We start from the raw sequence: 20,253 nt of genomic DNA on the forward strand, positions 1-20,253 counted from the left end.
CCGGCCATTTTCCGGCCATGGCAGGGCAAAGGGCACTCTTGGCCATCCCTGGCCGTGGTGGGGTGAGGTGTGCTCTTGGGGGGCCCTGGGGTGCCTGGGCTCACCCCCACATGTCTCCCCAGAAACTGCTGGAGGAGTGTGAGCAGCACAAGGAGAAGGTGGAGGAGTGCCAGCGCTATGCCAAGCAGTACATCGACGCCATCAAGGTGGGCCGGGGGGGGGCTGGGGAGGCAGCAGAGTGTCCTGCAGGGGGGTGGGCTCACAGCACCGTGGCCAGGGGTAGCAGAGCTTTGATCACTCTCTCCTCATCAGGACTACGAGCTGCAGCTGGTGAGCTTCAAGGCACAGGTGGAGCCGGTGGCATCACCAGCCAAGAAGCCCAAAGTGCAGTCAGCATCTGACAGCATCATCCAGGAGGTGAGGGAGGGCTCTCACTGCCGCTGGCTGGGGATGTCCTGCAGCTCCTGGGGTGTGGCTGCTCACTGGGGTGACCTCCTGGGGTTTGGGGGTGGGTTTGGGGGTGTGGCACGTGGTACCCCATCATTGCTGGGGTACTGGTGGGCTACGGGCAAGCTGCCCTGTCTGGTGCTGACCCCCTGTCTCCACAGTACGTGGACCTGCGGACGCAGTACAGTGAGCTGACCACGCTCACCACCCAGTACATCAAGTTCATCACTGAGACGCTGCGGCGGCTGGAGGACGAGGAGGTAGGGAGCGGTGCAGGGCGGCATGGCCAGCTGTGTAACCAAAAGGAGTGCAGGTCACGGGGTCCCGGCCCCATCACTGACACTGGCCCATGGCTGTGACTCCAGCCCCATCACTGACACTGGCCCATGGCTGTGACTCCAGCCCTTCCACTGATGGTAGCTCACACCCATGACCCTGGCCCCACCACTAACGCCAGCCCATGGCTGTGACTCCGGGCACATCCCTAACGTTGGCCCATGGCTGTGACTCCGGCCCCATCACTGACACTGGCCCATGGCTGTGACTCCAGCCCCATCACTGACACTGGCCCATGGCTGTGACTCCAGCCCCATCACTAACACTGGCCAATGGCTGTGACTCCAGCCCCATCGCTGACACTGGCCCATGGCTGTGACTCCGGCCCCATCACTAACACTGGCCCATGACTGTGACTCCGGGCACATCACTGACACTGGCCAATGGCCGTGTCTCTGGGCACATCCCTAACACTGGCCCATGGCTGTGACTCCAGCCCCATCACTAACACTGGCCCGTGGCTGTGACTCCAGCCCCATCACTAACACTGGTCCATGGCTGTGACTACGGCCCCATCACTGACACTGGCCCAAGGCTGTGATTGCAACCCTGGCCCCATCCCTAAGACTGGCCCCGGCCGTGACTCCGACCCCATCACTGACACTGGCCAATGGCTGTGACTCCAGCCCCGGCCCCATCACTAACACTGGCCCATGGCTGTGACTCCAGCCCCGGCCCCATCACTAACACTGGCCCATGGCTGTGACTCCAGCCCCATCACTAACACTGGCCCATGGCTGTGACTCCAGCCCCGGCCCCATCACTAACACTGGCCCATGGCTGTGACTCCGGCCCCATCACTGACACTGGCCCATGGCAGTGACTCCAGCACCATCACTAACACTGGCCCATGGCCGTGACTCCGGCCCCATCACTAACCCTGGCCCATGGCTGCGACTCCAGCCCCGGCCCCATCACTAACACAGCCTGGCTGTGGTTCCAGACCCATGACTATTACTGGCCCATGGCCATGACTCCAGCCCTATCACTAATACTGGCTCACCGCCTCTAACTCCTGCTCCCTGCTGGGCTCCTGGGAGCAAGGCTGCTGGCTCTGCGTACAGGGGTCTCTGAGCCAAGCTGGCTCTGGGCACTGGGGGCTCTGGTGTGACTGGTGGTAGGAGGCACTTCCCAGATACACGTAGTGCAGTCAGCACCTGCCTGCGCATGCTGCTGTGCTGGGCGCTGGCCCACGGGGTCTGGCGCGGGCTAACCTCTCTAACTCTTGGTTTCTGCCCTCGGAGCCGCTTGGCCAGTGCTTTTTCTTGGGGAGCATTTGTGTTGGTGGGGATCTAATGGAGGGTAATAAACCAGGATGACTCTGGCAGCCGTGCACCAGGTACTCACTCTGCGCATGCCCTCTCCCCGCGGCACCCTCCGCCTGCCCCACGGCTCGCCCTCTCCTCCTCACCCTCCTCTACGTCTGTGCTGCTCCAGGACCAGGGGGCCGGTGTGGGGTCTGGCTCCCCTGCATGTGCTGCCTGTGCCCGGGCCCTGCGGAGCATGTGGCTGCCTCGCTCAAGGTGCATGCGATGCGCCTGCTGCGGCATGGCCCCAAGCCGGGCACCAGCTGCATTGGCCCTTTGGCAGACCCTGCTCCCAGTTGCCTGGAGAGGGCTGGGAGGGGTTTGAACCAGCTGAACGGCTCTCTCCTGTTGAGGCTTTCCCAGCAGGGAAGGCTCTGCTGGCACCGCCCTCGCACCGCTCCCCTCTCTTCTGCTCCCAGTGCTCCGGCCGTCTCTCTCCTTTCCCCACGGCAGGGGCTGTCTGTGCCAGCCCCCTCACAGGGGGAGCCAGGGTGGTGATGTGCACGCTGCTGGCATCGTCTTCATCGCTTGGGCTCCGCTCGCTCTCTGTCCCTTCTCTCTGGAGCGTGGCTTCCTGCGCTGCTGTCTGGCTCCTGTTGCCTGTCTGCCTGTGCTGTCGTGTGTCCCTTGTCGTGCCACACAACTTCTGGAAGCTGGCGTCACCGGCTCGTGTGGTGGCCCAGGGGCCGAAGCCATTCCACGCGCATCTGCCACCCCTCCGCTGTCTCGGCAGTGTGCGGCTGGGCCAGCATCGATTCCACGGCGCGATCGCATCCCTTGTGATTTGTCTCTCTCTCCCCTCTCTGTCCCCTGCACCCTCTTTCCCCTCCAGAAAGCCGCCGAGAAGCTGAAAGAGGAGGAGAGGAAGCGGCTGGCGGAGGTGGAGGCACAGCTGGAGAAGCAGCGGCAGCTGGCCGAGGCCCACGCCAAAGCCAAGGCACAGGCGGAGGCGGAGGCGCGGGAGCTGCAGCTCCGCATGCAGGAGGAGGTCACCCGGCGGGAGGTGGTGGCCGTGGATGCCGAGCAGCAGAAGCAGAACATCCAGCAGGAGCTGATGCAGCTGCGGCAGAACTCGGACCACCAGATCAAGTCCAAGGTGAAGCTGATCGAGGAGGCTGAGTACAACCGCAAGAAAGTGGAGGAGGAGATCCGCCTCATCCGCCTGCAGCTGGAGAGCACCGAGAAGCAGCGGGAGAGCGCAGAGACAGAGCTGCAGGAGCTGCGGGCGCGTGCCGAAGATGCCGAGCGGCAGAAGCGGCAGGCGCAGGAGGAGGCCGAGCGCCTGCGCCGGCAGGTGAAGGAGGAGAGCCAGAAGAAGCGGGAGGCGGAGGAGGAGCTGAAGCGCAAGGTGCAGGCCGAGCGCGAAGCGGCACGGGAGAAGCAGAAGGCAGTGGCCGACCTGGAGCAGCTGCGGCTGCAGGCGGAGGAGGCTGAGCGACGCATGCGGCAGGCAGAGGCTGAGAAGGACCGGCAGATCCAGGTGGCCCAGGAGGTGGCCCAGCGCAGCGCTGAGGCCGAGCTGCAGAGCAAGAGGCTCTCTTTTGCCGAGAAGACGGCGCAGCTGGAGCTGTCACTGCAGCAGGAGCACGATGTGGTGGCCCAGCTGCAGGAGGAGGCCGAGCGGCTGAAGAAGCAGCAGCTGGAGGCCGAGCGCTCGCGGGAGGAGGCTGAGAAGGAGCTGGAGCGCTGGCGGCAGAAGGCCAACGAGGCGCTGCGCCTGCGGTTGCAGGCCGAAGAGGTGGCCCACAAGAAGTCACTGGCACAGGAGGAGGCCGAGAAGCAGAAGGAGGATGCAGAGCGCGAGGCCCGCAAGCGCGCCAAGGCAGAGGAGGTGGCCGTGCGGCAGAAGGAGCTGGCTGAGGAAGAGCTGGAAAAGCAGCGGGAGCTGGCAGAGGGCACAGCCCAGCAGAAGCTGGCGGCGGAGCAGGAGCTGATCCGGCTGAAGGCGGAGATGGAGAACGGGGAGCAGCAGCGCCTGCTCCTGGAAGAAGAGCTCTCGCGGTTGAAGGGCGAGGTAAACGAGGCCATCCAGAGGAGGAAAGAGCTGGAGGAGGAGCTGGCCAAGCTGCGGGCAGAGATGGAGGTCCTGCTGGAGAGCAAGGCCAAGACAGAGGAGGAGTCGCGCTCCAGCAGCGAGAAGTCCAAGCAGCGGCTGGAGGCGGAGGCCAACAAGCTGCGGGAGCTGGCCGAGGAGGCCGCCCGCCTGCGCGCCCTCTCTGAGGAGGCCAAGCGGCAGCGGCAACTGGCAGAGGACGAGGCCACCCGGCAACGGGCCGAGGCCGAGCGCATCCTGAAGGAGAAGCTGGCGGCCATCAACGAGGCCTCACGGCTGAAGGCAGAGGCGGAGATCGCGCTGAAGGAGAAGGAGGCTGAGAACGAGCGGCTGCGGCGGCTGGCAGAGGATGAGGCCTACCAGCGCAAGCTGCTGGAGGAGCAGGCGGCCCAACACAAGCAGGACATCGAGGAGAAGATTGCCCTGCTGAAGCGCTCCTCAGAGAGCGAGCTGGAGAGGCAGAAGGGTCTTGTGGAGGATACGCTGCGGCAGCGGCGACAGGTGGAGGAGGAGATCCGTGCCCTCAAGGCCAGCTTCGAGAGGGCCTCAGCTGGCAAGAGCGAGCTGGAGCGGGAGCTGAACCGCATCCGTGGGGAGGCAGAGGAGGTGCAGCGCAGCCGGGAGCAGGCGGAGCGGGAGGCTGAGCGGCAGCGGGCGCTGGCGCTGGAGGAGGAGGGCCGCCGGCGTGAGGCCGAAGAGAAGGTGCAGGCCATCCTGGCGGCCGAGGAGGAGGCCGGGCGGCAGCGGCGGCTGGCCCTGGAGGAGGTGGAGCGGCTGCGGGCCATGGTGGAGGAGGCACGGCGGCAGAAGGAACTGGCGGAGAAGGAGTCGGAGCGGCAGATCCAGCTGGCGCGGGAGGCAGCGCAGAAGCGGATTGCAGCAGAGGAGAAGGCACACCTGGCTGCCGTGCAGCAGAAGGAGCAGGAGCTGCTGCAGACGCGGCAGCAGGAGCAGAGCCTCCTGGACCGGCTGCGCGAGGAGGCTGAGCGGGCCCGGCGGGCGGCTGAGGAGGCTGAGTTTGCCCGTGGCAAGGCCGAGCAGGACGCCAGCTTGTCCCGGCAGCGCGTGGAGGAGGCTGAGCGGCTGAAGCAGCGGGCAGAGGAGGAGGCGCAGGCCAAGGCACAGGCACAGGCAGACGCAGAGAAGCTGCGGAAGGAGGCCGAGCTGGAGGCAGCAAAACGGGCGCAGGCAGAGCAGGCGGCCCTGCGGCAGAAGCAGTTGGCCGACGCCGAGATGGAGAAGCACAAGAAGTTTGCCGAGCAGACCCTGCGGCAGAAGGCGCAGGTGGAGCAGGAGCTGACCAAGGTGAAGTTGCAGCTGGATGAGACAGACCACCAGAAGGGCATCCTGGATGAGGAGCTGCAGCGGCTGAAGGAGGAGGTGACCGACGCCGTCCGGCAGAAGGCCCAGGTGGAGGAGGAACTCTTCAAGGTGCGGGTGCAAATGGAGGAGCTGGCCAAGCTGAAGAGCCGCATCGAGGAGGAGAACAAGGCGCTGATCCTCAAGGACAAGGACAACACGCAGAAGTTCCTGGCGGAGGAGGCAGAGAAGATGAAGCAGGTGGCAGAGGAGGTGGCCCGGCTGAGCGTGGAGGCGCAGGAGGCCGCTCGCATGCGGCAGCTGGCTGAGGATGACCTGGCGCAGCAGCGGGCGCTGGCAGAGAAGATGCTGAAGGAGAAGATGCAGGCGGTGCAGGAGGCCACGCGGCTGCGGGCCGAGGCTGAAATGCTGCAGAAGCAGAAGGATCTGGCACAGGAACATGCCAAGAAGCTGCAGGAGGACAAGGAGCAGATGCAGCAGCGCCTGGCTGAGGAGACTGAAGGCTTCCAGAAGACGCTGGAGGCCGAGCGCCGGCGGCAGCTGGACATCACAGCTGAGGCTGAGCGCCTCAAGCTGCAAGTGGCAGAGATGAGCATGGCCCAGGCCAAGGCTGAGGAGGAAGCCAAGCGGTTCAAAAAGCAGGCAGAGGAGATCAGTGAGAGGCTGCATGAGACTGAGCTGGCCACACAGGAGAAGATGACGATGGTGCACACCCTGGAGATCCAGCGGCACCAGAGCGATGAGGATGCCGAAAAGCTGCGGAAGGCCATCGCTGACCTGGAGAAGGAGAAGGAGAAGCTGAAACAGGAGGCAGCGCTGCTGCAGCAGAAGGCAGAGGAGGTACTGGGCTGTGGGTCTCCCTTAGTGGTGGTGGTGGTACACAGGGAGGCTGTCCCTCTTCCCAGCCGGCCCACACCATCCCCGGACCGGTCCCCAGGGACCATCAGTGGGGATGGTGGGGCTGGACCCCCTGTGCAGGTCAGGGGTGTGCACAGAGTTGTATGCGGTGGAGCAAACCCTTCAGGCAGCGTCGGAGCAGGACCCCAAACCCCTGGAGCCAGGGAGGTGGGATCCCCACCTCCTGGGCTGGCTCTCCACCCCGTGGCACGTCCTGCCGTGATCCTCTCTGTGCCCAGCTCCCAGCCTTGGTGCTGGGGGTTCCCTTGTGTCCTTCCCGTGGTCATCCTGCCTCATGTTGTGTGTGGCTCCCTAACCCCGGCTCTGCTCCTTAGCTCTTACCTGTTGTAGAGAGTGTGCGGGTGACTCTGTGCCTCCGTGCCACCCCTGCTGCCCGTCCCCCTGCCTCTGCCCACCCTCAGTTCCCCACTGCCCTCCTGAGTGTCTGACTGCACTGTTCTCTCTCCCACCCCAGATGCAGGTGGCCCAGCAGGCTCAGCTCCGTCAGGAGACCCAGCTCCTGCAGCAGAGCTTCCTGACGGAGAAAGATGCCCTGCTGCAGAAGGAGAAGTTCATTGAAGAGGAGAAATCGAAGCTGGAGAAACTCTTTAAGGATGAGGTGAACAAAGCCCAGAACCTGAAGGCAGAGCAGGAGCGGCAGCAGCGGGAGATGGAGCAGGAGAAGCAGCAGTTGAAAGCTATGTTGGACGAAGCCAAGAAGCATCAGAAGGAAGCTGAGGAGAACGTCCGGCACAAGCAGGAGGAGCTACAGCAGCTGGAGAGGCAGCGACAGCAGCAGGAGAAACTTCTGGAAGAAGAGAACCAGAAGCTGAGGGAGAGGCTCGAGCAGATGCAGGAGGAGTACAAGGCTGCCCTGGCCCAGAGACGGGAGATCATGATCCAGACAGATGACCTGCCTGGGGAGGCAGTTACGACAACGCAGCTGCTGGACGTCAAGGCTGTGCCCAACGGCCGGGATGCAATGGACGGCTTAGCCCAGAATGGGGAGCCGGAGTTCGCCTTCGACGGCATCCGGCAGAAGGTGTCAGCAGAGAAGCTGGCTGATGCTGGCATTCTGAGCAGGGAGAACTTGGACAAGTTGGCGAAGGGCGTTGTGAGTGTGGGCGAGCTCTCTCAGAGGGAGGATGTCAAGAAGTACCTGCAGGGCACGAGCAGCATTGCCGGTTTGCTGATCAAACCCTCCAACCAGAAGATGAGCATCTACGAAGCCATGAAGAAGAAGCTGCTCAGCCCAGGCACAGCGCTGGTGCTCCTGGAGGCACAGGCTGCTTCTGGCTTCATCATTGACCCTGTGAGGAATGCAAGGCTCTCGGTGAACGAGGCGGTGCGAGAGGGAGTGATCGGGCCAGAGCTGCACAACAAGATGCTGTCGGCTGAGCGGGCTGTCACTGGCTACAAGGATCCGTACACAGGTGACAAGATCTCCCTGTTCCAGGCCATGCAGAAGGATCTCATTGTCAGGGACCACGGCATCCGCCTGCTCGAGGCCCAGATTGCCACCGGTGGCATCATCGATCCTGTCAACAGCCACCGCCTGCCCGTGGAAGCCGCCTACAAGCGTGGCTACTTCGATGAGGAGATGAATCAGGTCCTGTCTGACCCCACTGATGACACCAAGGGCTTCTTCGATCCCAACACTCAGGAGAACCTCACCTACCTGCAGCTCATGGAGCGCTGCGTGACTGACCCGGACACGGGGCTGTGCCTCCTGCCACTCACTGACCAAGCAGCCAAAGCCAGAGAGCTGGTCTACACCGACAAGGAGGCCAAGGATGTCTTCAAGAAGGCCACAGTGACAGCACCGTTTGGCAAGTTCCAAGGGAAGACGATGACCATCTGGGAGCTCATCAACTCTGAATACTTCACTGAGGACCAAAGGCGGACCTGATCCAGCAGTACAGGACTGGCAAGATCACAGTGGAGAAGATCATCAAGATCGTCATCACGGTTGTGGAGGAAAGCGAGAAGAAGAGCCAGATGTGCTTTGAGGGCCTGCGGGGCCCCGTGCCCGCTGCTGAGCTGCTGGAGAGCAAGATCATCAACAAGGACCTCTACAACCAGCTGCACCAGGGCAAGAAGTCCGTAAAGGATGTGGCAGAGATGGAGTCCGTACGGCAGTACCTGAAGGGCACGGATGCCATCGCTGGTGTCCTGGTGGAGTCTACGGGCCAGAAGCTCACCTTCTACGAGGCCCTGAGGAGAAACCTGCTGAAGCCAGAGGTTGCCCTGTCCCTGCTGGAGGCACAAGCTGCCACTGGCTACATCATTGACCCTGTGGGTAACAAGCTCTTCTCCGTGGATGAGGCAGTGAAGGCCGAGGTGGTGGGGCCAGAGTTCCATGAGAAGCTGCTGTCGGCAGAGAAGGCGGTGACCGGCTACAAGGATCCCTACACAGGTCAGACGGTTTCCCTCTACCAAGCACTCCAGAAGGGCCTCATCCCCAGCGACACTGGGCTCCGGCTGCTGGACGTCCAGCTTGCCACTGGTGGCATCATCGACCCCGTCAACAGCCACCGGCTCCCGCTTGAGGTCGCCTACAAGCGCGGCTACTTCGACCCAGAGATAAACAAGGCTCTGACTGAGTTCCAAGATGAAGCCAAGGCTTTCTACTGTCCCAACACCCAGGAGCACCTCACCTATGCTCAGCTGCAGAAGAGTTGCCACCGCGACAAGCAGACTGGCCTGTGCCTGCTGCCCCTGTCTGACGAGGCAATCCAGTCACAGCAGGAGGAGGTCTACACCGACAGCCAGGCCAAGGAGTGCTTCGACAAAGCAACCATCGAGGTCCCGGTGGGCAGCATGAAGGGCCAGACAATGACCATCTGGGAACTGATCCACTCTGAATACTTCACAGAGGAGCACAGGCGGGAGCTGCTCCGACAGTACAAGACTGGCAAAGTGACGATCGAGAAGATCATCAAGATTGTGATCACCATCATTGAGGAGGCAGAGACCAAAAAGCAGGAGAAACTGACATTCAGTGGTCTGCGGGCTCCGGTGCCAGCCAGCGAGCTGCTGGAGTCCTGCATCATCAGCAAAACCCAGTACGAGCAGTTGCAGGAAGGCAAGAAATCGGTGAAGGACCTCTCGGAGACAGATGCGGTGAGGAGATTCCTGCACGGCAGCGACTGCATTGCCGGTGTCTATGTGGAGGCCACCAAGGAGAAGCTGAACATCTATGAGGCCATGAGGAGGAACCTGCTGAGACCCAGCACTGCCGTGGTCCTCCTGGAGGCCCAGGCAGCCACTGGGTTCTTGATCGACCCCGTGAAGAACCGTAAACTGTACGTCAACGAGGCGGTGAAGGCTGGCATTGTCGGGCCTGAGCTGCACGAGAAGCTGCTGTCGGCCGAGAAGGCTGTCACGGGCTACAAGGATCCCTACTCGGGCGATACCATCTCCCTGTTCCAGGCCATGAAGAAGGGGCTTATTGTCAAGGAGCACGGCATCCGTCTGCTCGAGGCCCAGATCGCCACGGGCGGCATCATCGACCCCGTGCACAGCCACCGCCTGCCCGTGGAGGTGGCCTACAAGCGTGGCTACTTCGATGAGGAGATGAACCGGACCCTCTCCGACCCCACTGATGACACCAAGGGCTTCTTTGACCCCAACACTCAGGAGAACCTCACCTATGTGCAGCTGAAGGAGAGGTGCATCGAGGATCCCGAGACGGGCCTGTACCTGCTGCCTCTGCGGGAGCCTGAGAAGCCAAAGGTGGTGGAAACCACCCACATGTACACGGAAGCAGAGACACGGAAGGTGTTTGAGGAGACCCAGGTGGACATCCCTGTGGGCAGCCGGGCGGGCTCCTCCATGTCACTGTGGGATGTCATGCACTCGGACCTGCTGCCCGAGGAGCAGCGTAAGCATCTCATGGAGGAGTTCCAGTCGGGCCGCGTGTCCAAGGAGCGCATGATCATCATTATCATCGAGATCATCGAGAAGACTGAGATCATCCGGCAGCAGAATCTCACATCCTATGACTACGTCCGGCGCCGCATCACAGCCGAGGACCTCTACGAGGCCAAGATCATCACACAGGACATCTACAACCTGCTGAAACAGGGCTCCAAAACCTTCCGGGAGCTCCTGGATGTGGAGACTGTCTGGAAGTACCTTTATGGGTCAGGCTGCGTGGCTGGCATCTACATCCCCTCCTCCAAGCAGACGCTCAGTGTTTACCAGGCGCTGAAGAAGGGGCTGATCAATCCCGAAGTGGCCCGCTCCCTCCTGGAGGCTCAGGCAGCCACCGGCTTCATGATCGACCCCACGAAGAACGAAATGCTGACTGTTGATGAGGCAGTCAGGAAGGGCGTGGTGGGGCCGGAGATCCACGACCGGCTCCTGTCTGCAGAGAGGGCTGTGACCGGCTACAGAGACCCCTACAGCGAACAGAAGATTTCCCTCTTCCAGGCCATGAAGAAGGATCTCATTCCCAGCGAAGAGGCCCTCAAGCTCCTAGACGCCCAGATCGCCACCGGCGGCATAATTGACCCTCACCTGGGCTTCCACCTGCCCCTGGAGGTGGCCCTTCAGCGGGGCTTCATCAACAAGGAGACGTACGACATGCTGTCGGAGCCCAGCGAGGTGCGCAGCTACGTGGACCCCTCCACCGATGAGAAGCTCAGCTACACGCAGCTGCTGAGGCGGTGCCGGAAGGACGAGAACTCCAGGCTGCTCCTGCTCCCGCTCTGCGACACACGGAAGCTCACCTTCCGGGGCCTGAGGAAGCAGATCACTGTAGAGGAGCTGGTCCTTTCGAAGGTGATGGACGAAGCCACAGCCCAGCGCCTCCAGGAGGGTCTCACCTCTGTCGAGGAGGTCTCTAAGAACCTGAAGAAGTTCCTGGAGGGCACCAGCTGCATCGCTGGTGTCTTTGTGGACTCCACAAAGGAGCGCCTGTCCATCTACCAGGCCATGAAGAAGGGGATCATCCGGCCTGGCACTGCCTTCGAGCTCTTGGAGGCACAGGCAGCCACGGGCTACGTGATTGACCCCATCAAGGGCCTGAAGCTGACAGTGGAGGAAGCTGTGCGCATGGGCATTGTGGGCCCCGAGTTCAAGGACAAGCTGCTCTCTGCCGAGCGGGCCGTCACCGGCTACCGGGACCCCTACACCGGAAAGCTCATCTCCCTCTTCCAGGCTATGAAGAAGGGTCTGATCCTGAAGGACCACGGGATCCGCCTGCTGGAGGCACAGATCGCCACGGGCGGCATCATCGACCCTGAGGAGAGCCACCGCCTGCCTGTGGAGGTGGCCTACAAGAGGGGCCTCTTTGACGAGGAGATGAACGAGATCCTGCTGGACCCTAGCGACGACACCAAGGGCTTCTTCGACCCCAACACAGAGGAGAACCTGACCTACCTGCAGCTCATGGAGCGGTGCATCACGGACCCAGAGACCGGCCTCTGCCTCCTGCCTCTGAAGGAGAAGAAGCGGGAGAGGAAGACCTCCTCCAAGTCCTCCGTCCGCAAGCGCCGGGTGGTGATCGTTGACCCAGAGACCGGCAAGGAGATGTCCGTGTATGAAGCCTATCGCAAGGGCCTCATCGACCACCAGACTTACCTGGAGCTGTCAGAGCAGGAGTGCGAGTGGGAGGAGATCACCACCTCCTCCTCCGACGGCGTGGTGAAGTCAATGATCATCGACAGGCGCTCGGGGCGCCAGTATGACATCGATGATGCCATCGGCAAGGGTCTGATTGACCAGTCAGCCCTGGACCAGTACCGCTCGGGCACCCTCTCCATCACCGAGTTTGCTGACATGCTCTCTGGCAATATGGGTGGCTTCCGGTCACGGTCGTCCTCAGTCGGATCCTCCTCCTCCTACACCGTCAGCCCAGCCCTGTCACGGACCCAGATCTCCATGTGGACTGACCCAACCGAAGAGACTGGGCCAGTGGCAGGCATCCTGGACACGGACACTCTGGAGAAGGTGTCCATCACGGAGGCGATGCGCCGCAACCTGGTGGACAACATCACAGGGCAGCGGCTGCTGGAAGCCCAGGCCTGCACCGGGGGCATCATCGACCCCAACACCGGTGACAAATGCACCGTTGCCGATGCGGTCACCAAGGGCCTGGTTGACAAGATCATGGTGGACCGCATCAACCTGGCGCAGAAGGCCTTCTACGGCTTTGAGGACCCGCGGACCAAGACAAAGATGTCGGCGGCGCAGGCCCTGAAGAAGGGCTGGCTGTACTACGAGGCCGGGCAGCGGTTCCTGGAGGTGCAGTACTTGACAGGGGGCCTGATCGAGCCCGATGCCCCGGGCCGTGTCTCCCTGGATGACGCGCTGCAGAAGGGCACCATTGACGCGCGGACTGCACAGAAGCTGCGGGATGTCAACACCTATTCCAAGTACCTCACCTGCCCCAAGACCAAGCTCAAGATCTCCTACAAGGACGCCATGGACCGGAGCATGATCGAGGATGGGACCGGCCTGCGGCTGCTGGAGGCCTCCTCCCAATCCAGCAAGGGCTACTACAGTCCCTACAACATCAGCAGCGCCGGCTCCACCTCCGGATCGCGCTCGGGCTCTCGCACCGGCTCCCGCTCAGGCTCCCGGCGCGGCAGTTTCGACGCCACTGGCTCCAGCTTCTCCATGACCTTCTCTTCCTCCTCCTACTCCTCCTCGAGTTTTGGGCGCAGATACACGGGGGGTACCCAGGGCACCGTGGAGGAGGCTGCCCTTGCCCTCGCCCTGGCCGCATCCAGAAGCTGCGGGTGGGAGGCGAGCAGGGAGTGCCCCGGGGTGTCTGGGCCCCTGCTCCACGTGGCCTGAGACCTGCCAGCCCCCCGAGGCGCCGCCTCACCCGCTCCGCATGTGGCAACTTTGCTGGCTAATCACTAGTATTTTTTTTAATTTTGAACCTCCACTCTTCTCCCAAAGCAGTGCCTCAAGTTTAACCAAAAAGACAAGACTAATAAATTAATATATGCGAATGTGCTGACAGTGTTTGTATATTAAGAGACAAGAGAGAACACACACTACCCTCCCCACCCTGCGCCCCAGGAGCCGGACACCGTTCCTGCTCCTGGCTGCGCCGATGCCGCCGCTGCTCGCACACGGCGCGGCCGAGCCGGACACCAAGAAAACAGTTCCCCGTTTGGATCTAACCACTTAGCACTCTTTTGTAATTAACCTGCCGGCTTCAGCCCCTGCACCCCAAAGGAGGAGACTGCCTTGGCCCTGTGGTGCACCCCACTGCAGCCATTGTGCCAGAGGAGGATGTCACCAGCTCCTCGGCACTGGACAGCCAGACACACCACACCAGCCCTGAAGCTGCTGCCTGGACCCCTTCCACGCGCCCTCAGTGCAGCGAGGAGGGGGCTCTGCACCCCAGCCCCCCGAGCTGCCCCATCTCCCTGCCTCGGCCTCCCGGCACGTCCCCACCACCACGCCGCAGAGCCGGTGCCCTGACCGTAAGTGCCGCGCTGGCGCTGCCCGGTGCTTCCGCGCCGTGTGGGGGGACCTGCCTCCGCTCGCCACTTCGCCCGCCGAGGGGCTTCGCTGCGTGCCTGCCTCCGCCAGCCCACCCGCTCACCCGTCCTCCGGGACGCGCCCGCCGCCGCGGTCGGCCGGTCTGTCAGTCTCTCCGTGTATCTGGGAAGTGCTTCTGCTCGAGGTTGATTTCCTCACACTCGTGTGGCTCCCTGACCTGTTGGCAGGTGTCTGCCAGAGCCCGCACCCCAGCCCGGGTCTGCGCAGCTCCTGCCCCCAGAACCCCCCAGAGCCGTGGGGGTTTTCCTGACCCTCACAAAGGGTGTGAGGGCCATGGGACCCCTGCAGCACAGGGTGGGCCGTGGGATGCTGTAGCAGCCTGGCACACGCTCTTGTTAGAAATAGGCAGATTTCTGTGAAAACAGCTTCCTTTTCCTTCTTCGCGGTAATTCCGTCTCCCTGGTTCATCCCCGTGCCGGCGCTAACGCGCTCTCTCTCTGGCAGACGTCTTTTTCCAGTCCCAACAAAGACCTCCCAGTGCCGCTGGGCGAGCTCCTGAGCTGGGTCTCCGACATCAGCAGGTCGTGGATGGGCTCGAGGGGAGCCCCAGAGGCGGCAGCTGCTCGGCCGGGCCCACCTGCACAGGTAACGCTGACCTCCCCGGTCTGTCCCGGTCCCACAGCAGGCGCTGACGGCCGGGCTTGGTGGCTTCATTTCATGGATTGTTCTCCCAGTCTCATCCCATCTTTTCTGTTCGCTTTGTTGTAGCGTGGCTGGATGTCCATACCACTTCCCCTCATCGCCGCCATGGAGCCCGTCCCCCGCCCTGAGGCCGGTGGGACCGCACCTGAGGACACGGGGACGTTCTCCCTCACCCTTTGCACTTGCCAGAGTCCCCTGCCAGAGACTGGGGCCATGGTGCCCGAGCAGCCAATGGCCCAAGAAGCACCCGCAGGGTCACCCGGCCCCCACTCGCCCCACACACTCCTTCCTCCCTGGGGATGGCCTCCTGGTGTGGTGTCGGGCTCACTGCGGATCTCCAAAACATCTCCTCCTCCTCCCTGCTCTCATCTACCACCTGTAAATCCTGTCATGTTACCCTCCGCCTCTGGTGTCGTTATTGCTCTCATGACCCCCTTTGGCTTTGCATGAGGTGCCACCGCACGCAGCTCCAGGGCAGTCCCCACTCCCAGGGCCTCCCACACCCCGACCATCACTCATCGGGACAGTGGGGGTCCGTGGATTACCCAAACACGTCTCTTTTGGGGGGCAAAACACTAAACTTGTACATACCACGAAGTGTCTGTAAAAGGAGCAGTGCGGACCCAGGGCTCCCCTGCAAGGGCAGTAAAGGAGAATCCTCTGAAACCAGCCAGCAGCTCTGCGTGATCTGTTCGCCCCTTGGCCTTGCCACCGTGGCCCTGGGCTCCCTTTGCCTCCTGCAGCTTCGTGCCACGGGCTGCGTGGGCTGCTGCAGGTCGTGGTGAAGTGTGTCCGGGTGCCAGGGGTCTGACCAGCTCCTGGGCCTGGGTGTACCCATGGTGCTGCCAGGCACAGAGCAGGGCCACGGGGTCGTCCCCAGAGCTGGTGGCACAGCTAACACTTCTGGGAGGTCAATGTGGGTGCAGCTGGTGCCGTGGGGGCTTCTGAGCACGGCTTGTATGAGGACAGACATGTCCTTTCATCAGTGGGGCTCTGGACTGGGCAGGGACGCTGTCCTCCATGGCACTGTTCCCATGTGTGCTGCTACCACTGCCGGTGCCATGGCCTCTGCCCGGTGTGGGCTGTGCTGTGGGCACTCACTTTGGGCAGTGGGGGCTGTTGGGGGTGGGTGGCAGAGGTCAGCTGTGGGGCTGAGGGGCTTTAGGGGGTTTAGGATGTGATGGCCTGGTAGGACAGCAGCATTCAGAAGGGAAAGCCTGGCAAACCTGGAGACGTCAGTGCAGCCACTGGCACGGGTGGCTCAGGGGGTCTGTCCAGCCCAGTGAGGCAGGTGCCACTGCACAGCTCAGACTGGGACTCCCTGAGCACCAGGGTCACCCCACAGCAGTGCCAGGAGCCCCAGGCACTGTGCCAGGGCTGCCAGAGCTGTCAGGACCTTGCAGGACCCCTGCAATGTCCAGGGGCCGGTGGGGTCTCCACTGTGCCAGGACCAGCCAAGCATGTCAGCAGCCCCGGGTGGGGCTGGCCAGGACAGATGGCGGTGGCTGGGCAGGACGTTAATTGCATTGTCCATCAGCAATTAACCGCAGCGTCCGTCTGTCCCCACCAGCAGTGGGATGAGGCCGTTAGGCACTACCGGGCCAGGGGGACTCAGGGGGGCTGCAGGCTGCTGCAGCCATTGGGGGGTTCAGGAAAGGCCCCAGAACAGCAAGACATTGCCACAAGCTACTTGGGGCCCTGGCCCACCTCACTGGCCCCCCAGATATTTCCTTGTGTCCCCCAAATATTCCCTGCTCCCCCAGATATTCCTTGCTTACTCCCCAACATCCTGACTCCTCCCCCAGGGTGAGTAACCTCTCCTAAATCTCATCAGACCACCAAGAGCCCTCTGACCCATGGCCCAAAAGCCCCTCACGCCCCCCCACCCCCAACACTGGTGGGGTCCAGCTCTGTTTCCTGGTGAGAAACACCCCTGCTCCCAGGCCCAGCCTTGGGACTCACATCCATGTGCCATGGGGGGGGGACCCTTTCCCCCACACCCCTTCGACCCCGTGCCAGGGACCCTCCCTGGCACGCCTGAGGCAGTGGGATTGCCCCCCAGCAGTGGCTGGCAAAGGAGGGTGAGGAGGGGCAATGCCCCGAGATCCAGGCTGCCTGCTCCTGGGGCGAGCCGCCCTCTTCCCCCACGCCGCACACTGTCCCCTGTCCACGGACACTCTTCATCACCTTGTGTCGCTCCATGTCACCTCCTGCCCCACCGATACCCCCTGTCCCTCCCACAGCCCCTTCAGCACCGAGAGCCGGCAGTGACCCGGCCAAACTCGTCACCATGGAGAACTCCACGATCTTCCCCATTTTAATGCCCTGCATGTCATCCTGCCCTGCTGCTGCGGAGGCTGGAGCTAACCCTCCCCGCCCCCGGCTTAAACCATCCCTCAAGCACTGCGGTGGCACTGCCACCGGCCCTGCTGGGGTCCCTGGCCCCGCTTCGGGCCTTGAGTGGCAGCACCGCCCCGTCCTGGCTGTGCTCCGTCGGCTGGGACCCGTGGCCGCTGTCCCAAGCGTGGCTGTGGCCACCGGCTCGGCCCTGCTGGCACGGAGCAGCTGCCAGCTGCCTGTGCCCACCGCCCCGGGCGCTGCTGGCTCGGCCGCCGCCGCGCCGGGAACGCTCTGTACAGCTTCTCCACAAAGACCGGCCGGCCTCTCCCACGCCCCCACCTCGCCGGGGCGCTGAACCTCCTCATGGCCAGGGACCCCCAGACCCCCCCCCGGCCGTGCCGCTGAGGCTCGGAGCTCGGCTGCGCCGGCCAAGGGTGGCTGTGCCCCGTGTGAAGCGCTGCCCCTCTGTGCCCCTGTGCCGGGGCCGCTGTTGCGGTGAATCCCCCTGTGCCCGGGGCAGCGGGGATGGTGCTGCCCCAGCGCCGGGCACCAGGCAGCCCCCAGACCCCAGGGCGGGTCGGACGCGGTGGTGCGGTGTGGGCAGTGCGGTGCAGGACCGGGAGCTGGTGCCAGGCAGCTCCTGAGCTGTTTATTCCGGCTGCAGGTGGGCAGCCCGCGGTGCCCGGTGCCCGAGCCGGGGCTGGGGGCTGCTCTGAACCGGTCCCCGAAGCCTGCCGGGGTTGGGGGCAGCTGTGGGACCCTCACAGGCGTGAGGGCACCCAGCGGGTCCCAGCACCCGTTTGGGGTTTGGTGCTCCTCGCAGTCCCGTGTCTCTTGGCACGTCCCGACTGGAGCAGCCGGTGCAGCCGTGCTGGCACCGTGTCTGGGGCAGGCTGGCAGCCATCAACAGAGCTCCAGCTCCAGCCCCAGCTCCAGCAGCCTCGGCTGAGTTTGGGCTGGAAGAGCTTTTCACAGTGCTCACGCTGCTATCCTCTGCCCACATGAGGTGGCAGCACCCTCCACCTGCCTGGTTCCCTGTGCCCAACCTCTGGCAGCAGGGCTGGCATTGCCACACTGCAGTCCTGCCCTGGGATGGGCACACGCAGGATCAGGGACCACCAGCGTGGGGCAGGAGGCCTGTGGGACCACCTGTGACCGCACTGGAGCTGGCACAACCCACGGTGGCCCCAGCTGTGCCATCCTGCTCCCTCCCTGGACACTGACCCTGGGCAGGAGGAAGCAGGGTGCTGCTGGTGGCTTTTCCAGCTGGTGGGTGGCACCGGTGCCCGTGCTGGGGCAGGTGCCACACTGTGGGTTGGTTGGGGGCCTGCTGATGGCATGGTGACAGCAGTGCCTGCTGTGAGCACACGTCCCCAGAGTGTCCCTGATGGGACTGAGCCTTGCTGGCACTCCAGCCACGAGGAGCTGCCGCAGCACCAGCACCCAGCACCTGCCTGATGCCTCTTCCCCTCATCCAGGGAATTCACAGCTGCTGCTGGTGGGGCTCCAGACCAGATCCTTCTGCAGCAGACATATCCCAGGCCCTGCCAGCCCCCAGTGCTGCAGCTCCTGCTCAGCTGCCTTATGTCACCTTCCCCAGGTCCATCCATGGCAGCAGTGCCACGTCCCTCTTGCACCACGGGGGTTTTATCTCCCGTTTATCCATCCCACATTCCCTGGCTGTTTCCCCTGGTGCCGTATCTTGGAGATGTGGTCGTGTCCTTGCTGAGGTGTTGGGCCCATCACCATCTTCGTGGCATCGCTGTGGCTGTGCCCCCATTTCCCTCACCGTGGTGTCTCCCCCTCCTCGTGCTCAGCCAGGTGACCTGGCTCAATTAATCAGGGTTAGTGATCAGTTAATTACAGGGCTGTGGGAGCAGCATCACCCTCAGCCTTTGGGTGCAGGCTTGGTGTGATCCCTCCTGCCAGTCCCACTGGGCCACGAAGTAACTGCTGCCCATGCCAGGGCATTGCTGGTTTGCAGATTTCAGTGTTTGCCTGGCATCTTCTCCCGAGTGTTGTGGCAAAGTGGCTGCGCTGGCAGCACCTGAGGAGCACCTGGTCTGAGACAGCACTGCTCCGTGCCAGAGCAGGGGGTTTTCCAAGGGCCAGTTGGTAATTTCTTTGCTGAGGGTCAGTTTGCCATGGCTTGGTTTGGGCTCAGCCAGCAGCTCTGCAGTGCACAGAGCAGGTGAAGGGACACCAGGGACCAGGTGTACTCCCAGAGGCAGCAGGGTGAGATCTGGGAGTGATCCCGGCTGGAAAAGGTTGGGAAAAGGAGGTGCACCACAGGAATTGAGAGGAGCTGAAAAAGGTTGGGAAAAGGAGGTGCACCACAGGAATTCAGAGGAGCTGGAAAAGGTTGGGAAAAGGAGATGCACCACAGGAATTGAGAGGAGCTGGAAAAGGTTGGGAAAAGGAGGTGCACCACAGGAATTGAGAGGAGCTGGAAAAGGTTGGGAAAAGGAATTTCCTGCACCACAGGAATTGAGAGGAGCTGGAGCCAAGCCAAAGCCTGCAGGTACCGGTGATGGCTGGAGCCCAGGACAGACGGGGGATCCTGCCCAGGGGAGCTCTGTCCCAGCTGGTGGGGATGGGCTGTCCCTGGGGAGACCCAGCAACACTCCAAACCTCCACAGCTGGAGCCTTGTCCCCTGCCAGGACCTGGTGTCCCCTGCCCACCGTCCCTCTGCTGTCCCTGCAGGTGCACCGCGCTGCGGGAGACACCGGAGATGGCACGGAGGACTCGCCGTGGGACAGGGAGGAGGTGGAGAGGTACGGGCACCGCTGGGCACTGCCAGGCGGGCCGTGCCGGGAGCTGCGGGCGTGCCCGGGTGTCTGCACCCTGACGGGGGAGCTGCTGAACCCTTCGCGGGAGCCTGGGCCAGCGCTGCGGTGGGGAGGGCGTGTGCTGGCCGTGCTGGGGCCAGCAGGGTGGGAGCGAGCTCAGCCGTGAGCACAGGTGTGGCTGTGACGCACCTGGTGCAGGTGGGCAGCGAGCCCCGATTTCGGGGCGGTGCGGGGAGGAGGGGACAATGGCCATGTCCCCCACAGCCCGGTGTGTCTGTGCTCTCTCCCCAGAGCCTGCCTGCGGTCCGAGCAGAGGCTGGAGGTGCAGGAGCAGCTGCTTGCCCTGCGGCACTGGCTGGACGCCGTGGAGAAGCGGCTGCTGGCGCTGCCGGAGCCCGGCACGGCCCTGCAGGTAACGCCTGGCCCTGGGTGTGACTGGACCGTGCAGAGCCGGGCGGGACCAGCCCACGGCTGCACCGAGGCTGGGGAGGTCTTGGTCCTCGCAAGGGAGGAAGGCATCTGGCCACAGCTGGCTGGGAGACCCTTCAGCACAGCCCTGCAGCTGTCCGGGGTCAGGTCTCCTGTGTCTGGCTCCCT

General features: G+C 63.2%; 1 protein-coding gene and 1 long non-coding RNA gene across 2 annotated transcripts in view; both read left to right on the forward strand.

Annotated features, from left to right (window-relative positions):
* PLEC (plectin) overlaps nucleotides 1-20,253 on the forward strand; it is a 74,987-nt gene that overhangs the window by 28,618 nt on the left and 26,116 nt on the right. The window contains 11 exon segments of the mRNA XM_050984870.1: nucleotides 9-206; nucleotides 313-417; nucleotides 609-707; nucleotides 2,923-6,303; nucleotides 6,836-8,258; nucleotides 8,261-13,155; nucleotides 13,539-13,805; nucleotides 14,329-14,469; nucleotides 17,531-17,635; nucleotides 19,571-19,818; nucleotides 19,948-20,171. Coding sequence (XP_050840827.1) covers nucleotides 9-206; nucleotides 313-417; nucleotides 609-707; nucleotides 2,923-6,303; nucleotides 6,836-8,258; nucleotides 8,261-13,155; nucleotides 13,539-13,805; nucleotides 14,329-14,469; nucleotides 17,531-17,635; nucleotides 19,571-19,818; nucleotides 19,948-20,171 — 11,086 coding nt within the window.
* Nucleotides 18,826-20,064, forward strand: LOC127060460 (uncharacterized). The gene is made up of 3 exons (XR_007779571.1): nucleotides 18,826-19,387; nucleotides 19,571-19,641; nucleotides 19,948-20,064. It is a non-coding gene; the product is annotated as an uncharacterized LOC127060460 (long non-coding RNA).

Source organism: Serinus canaria, chromosome 25, assembly GCF_022539315.1.
Source record: "Serinus canaria isolate serCan28SL12 chromosome 25, serCan2020, whole genome shotgun sequence".
NCBI classification, from domain to species: domain Eukaryota; kingdom Metazoa; phylum Chordata; class Aves; order Passeriformes; family Fringillidae; genus Serinus; species Serinus canaria.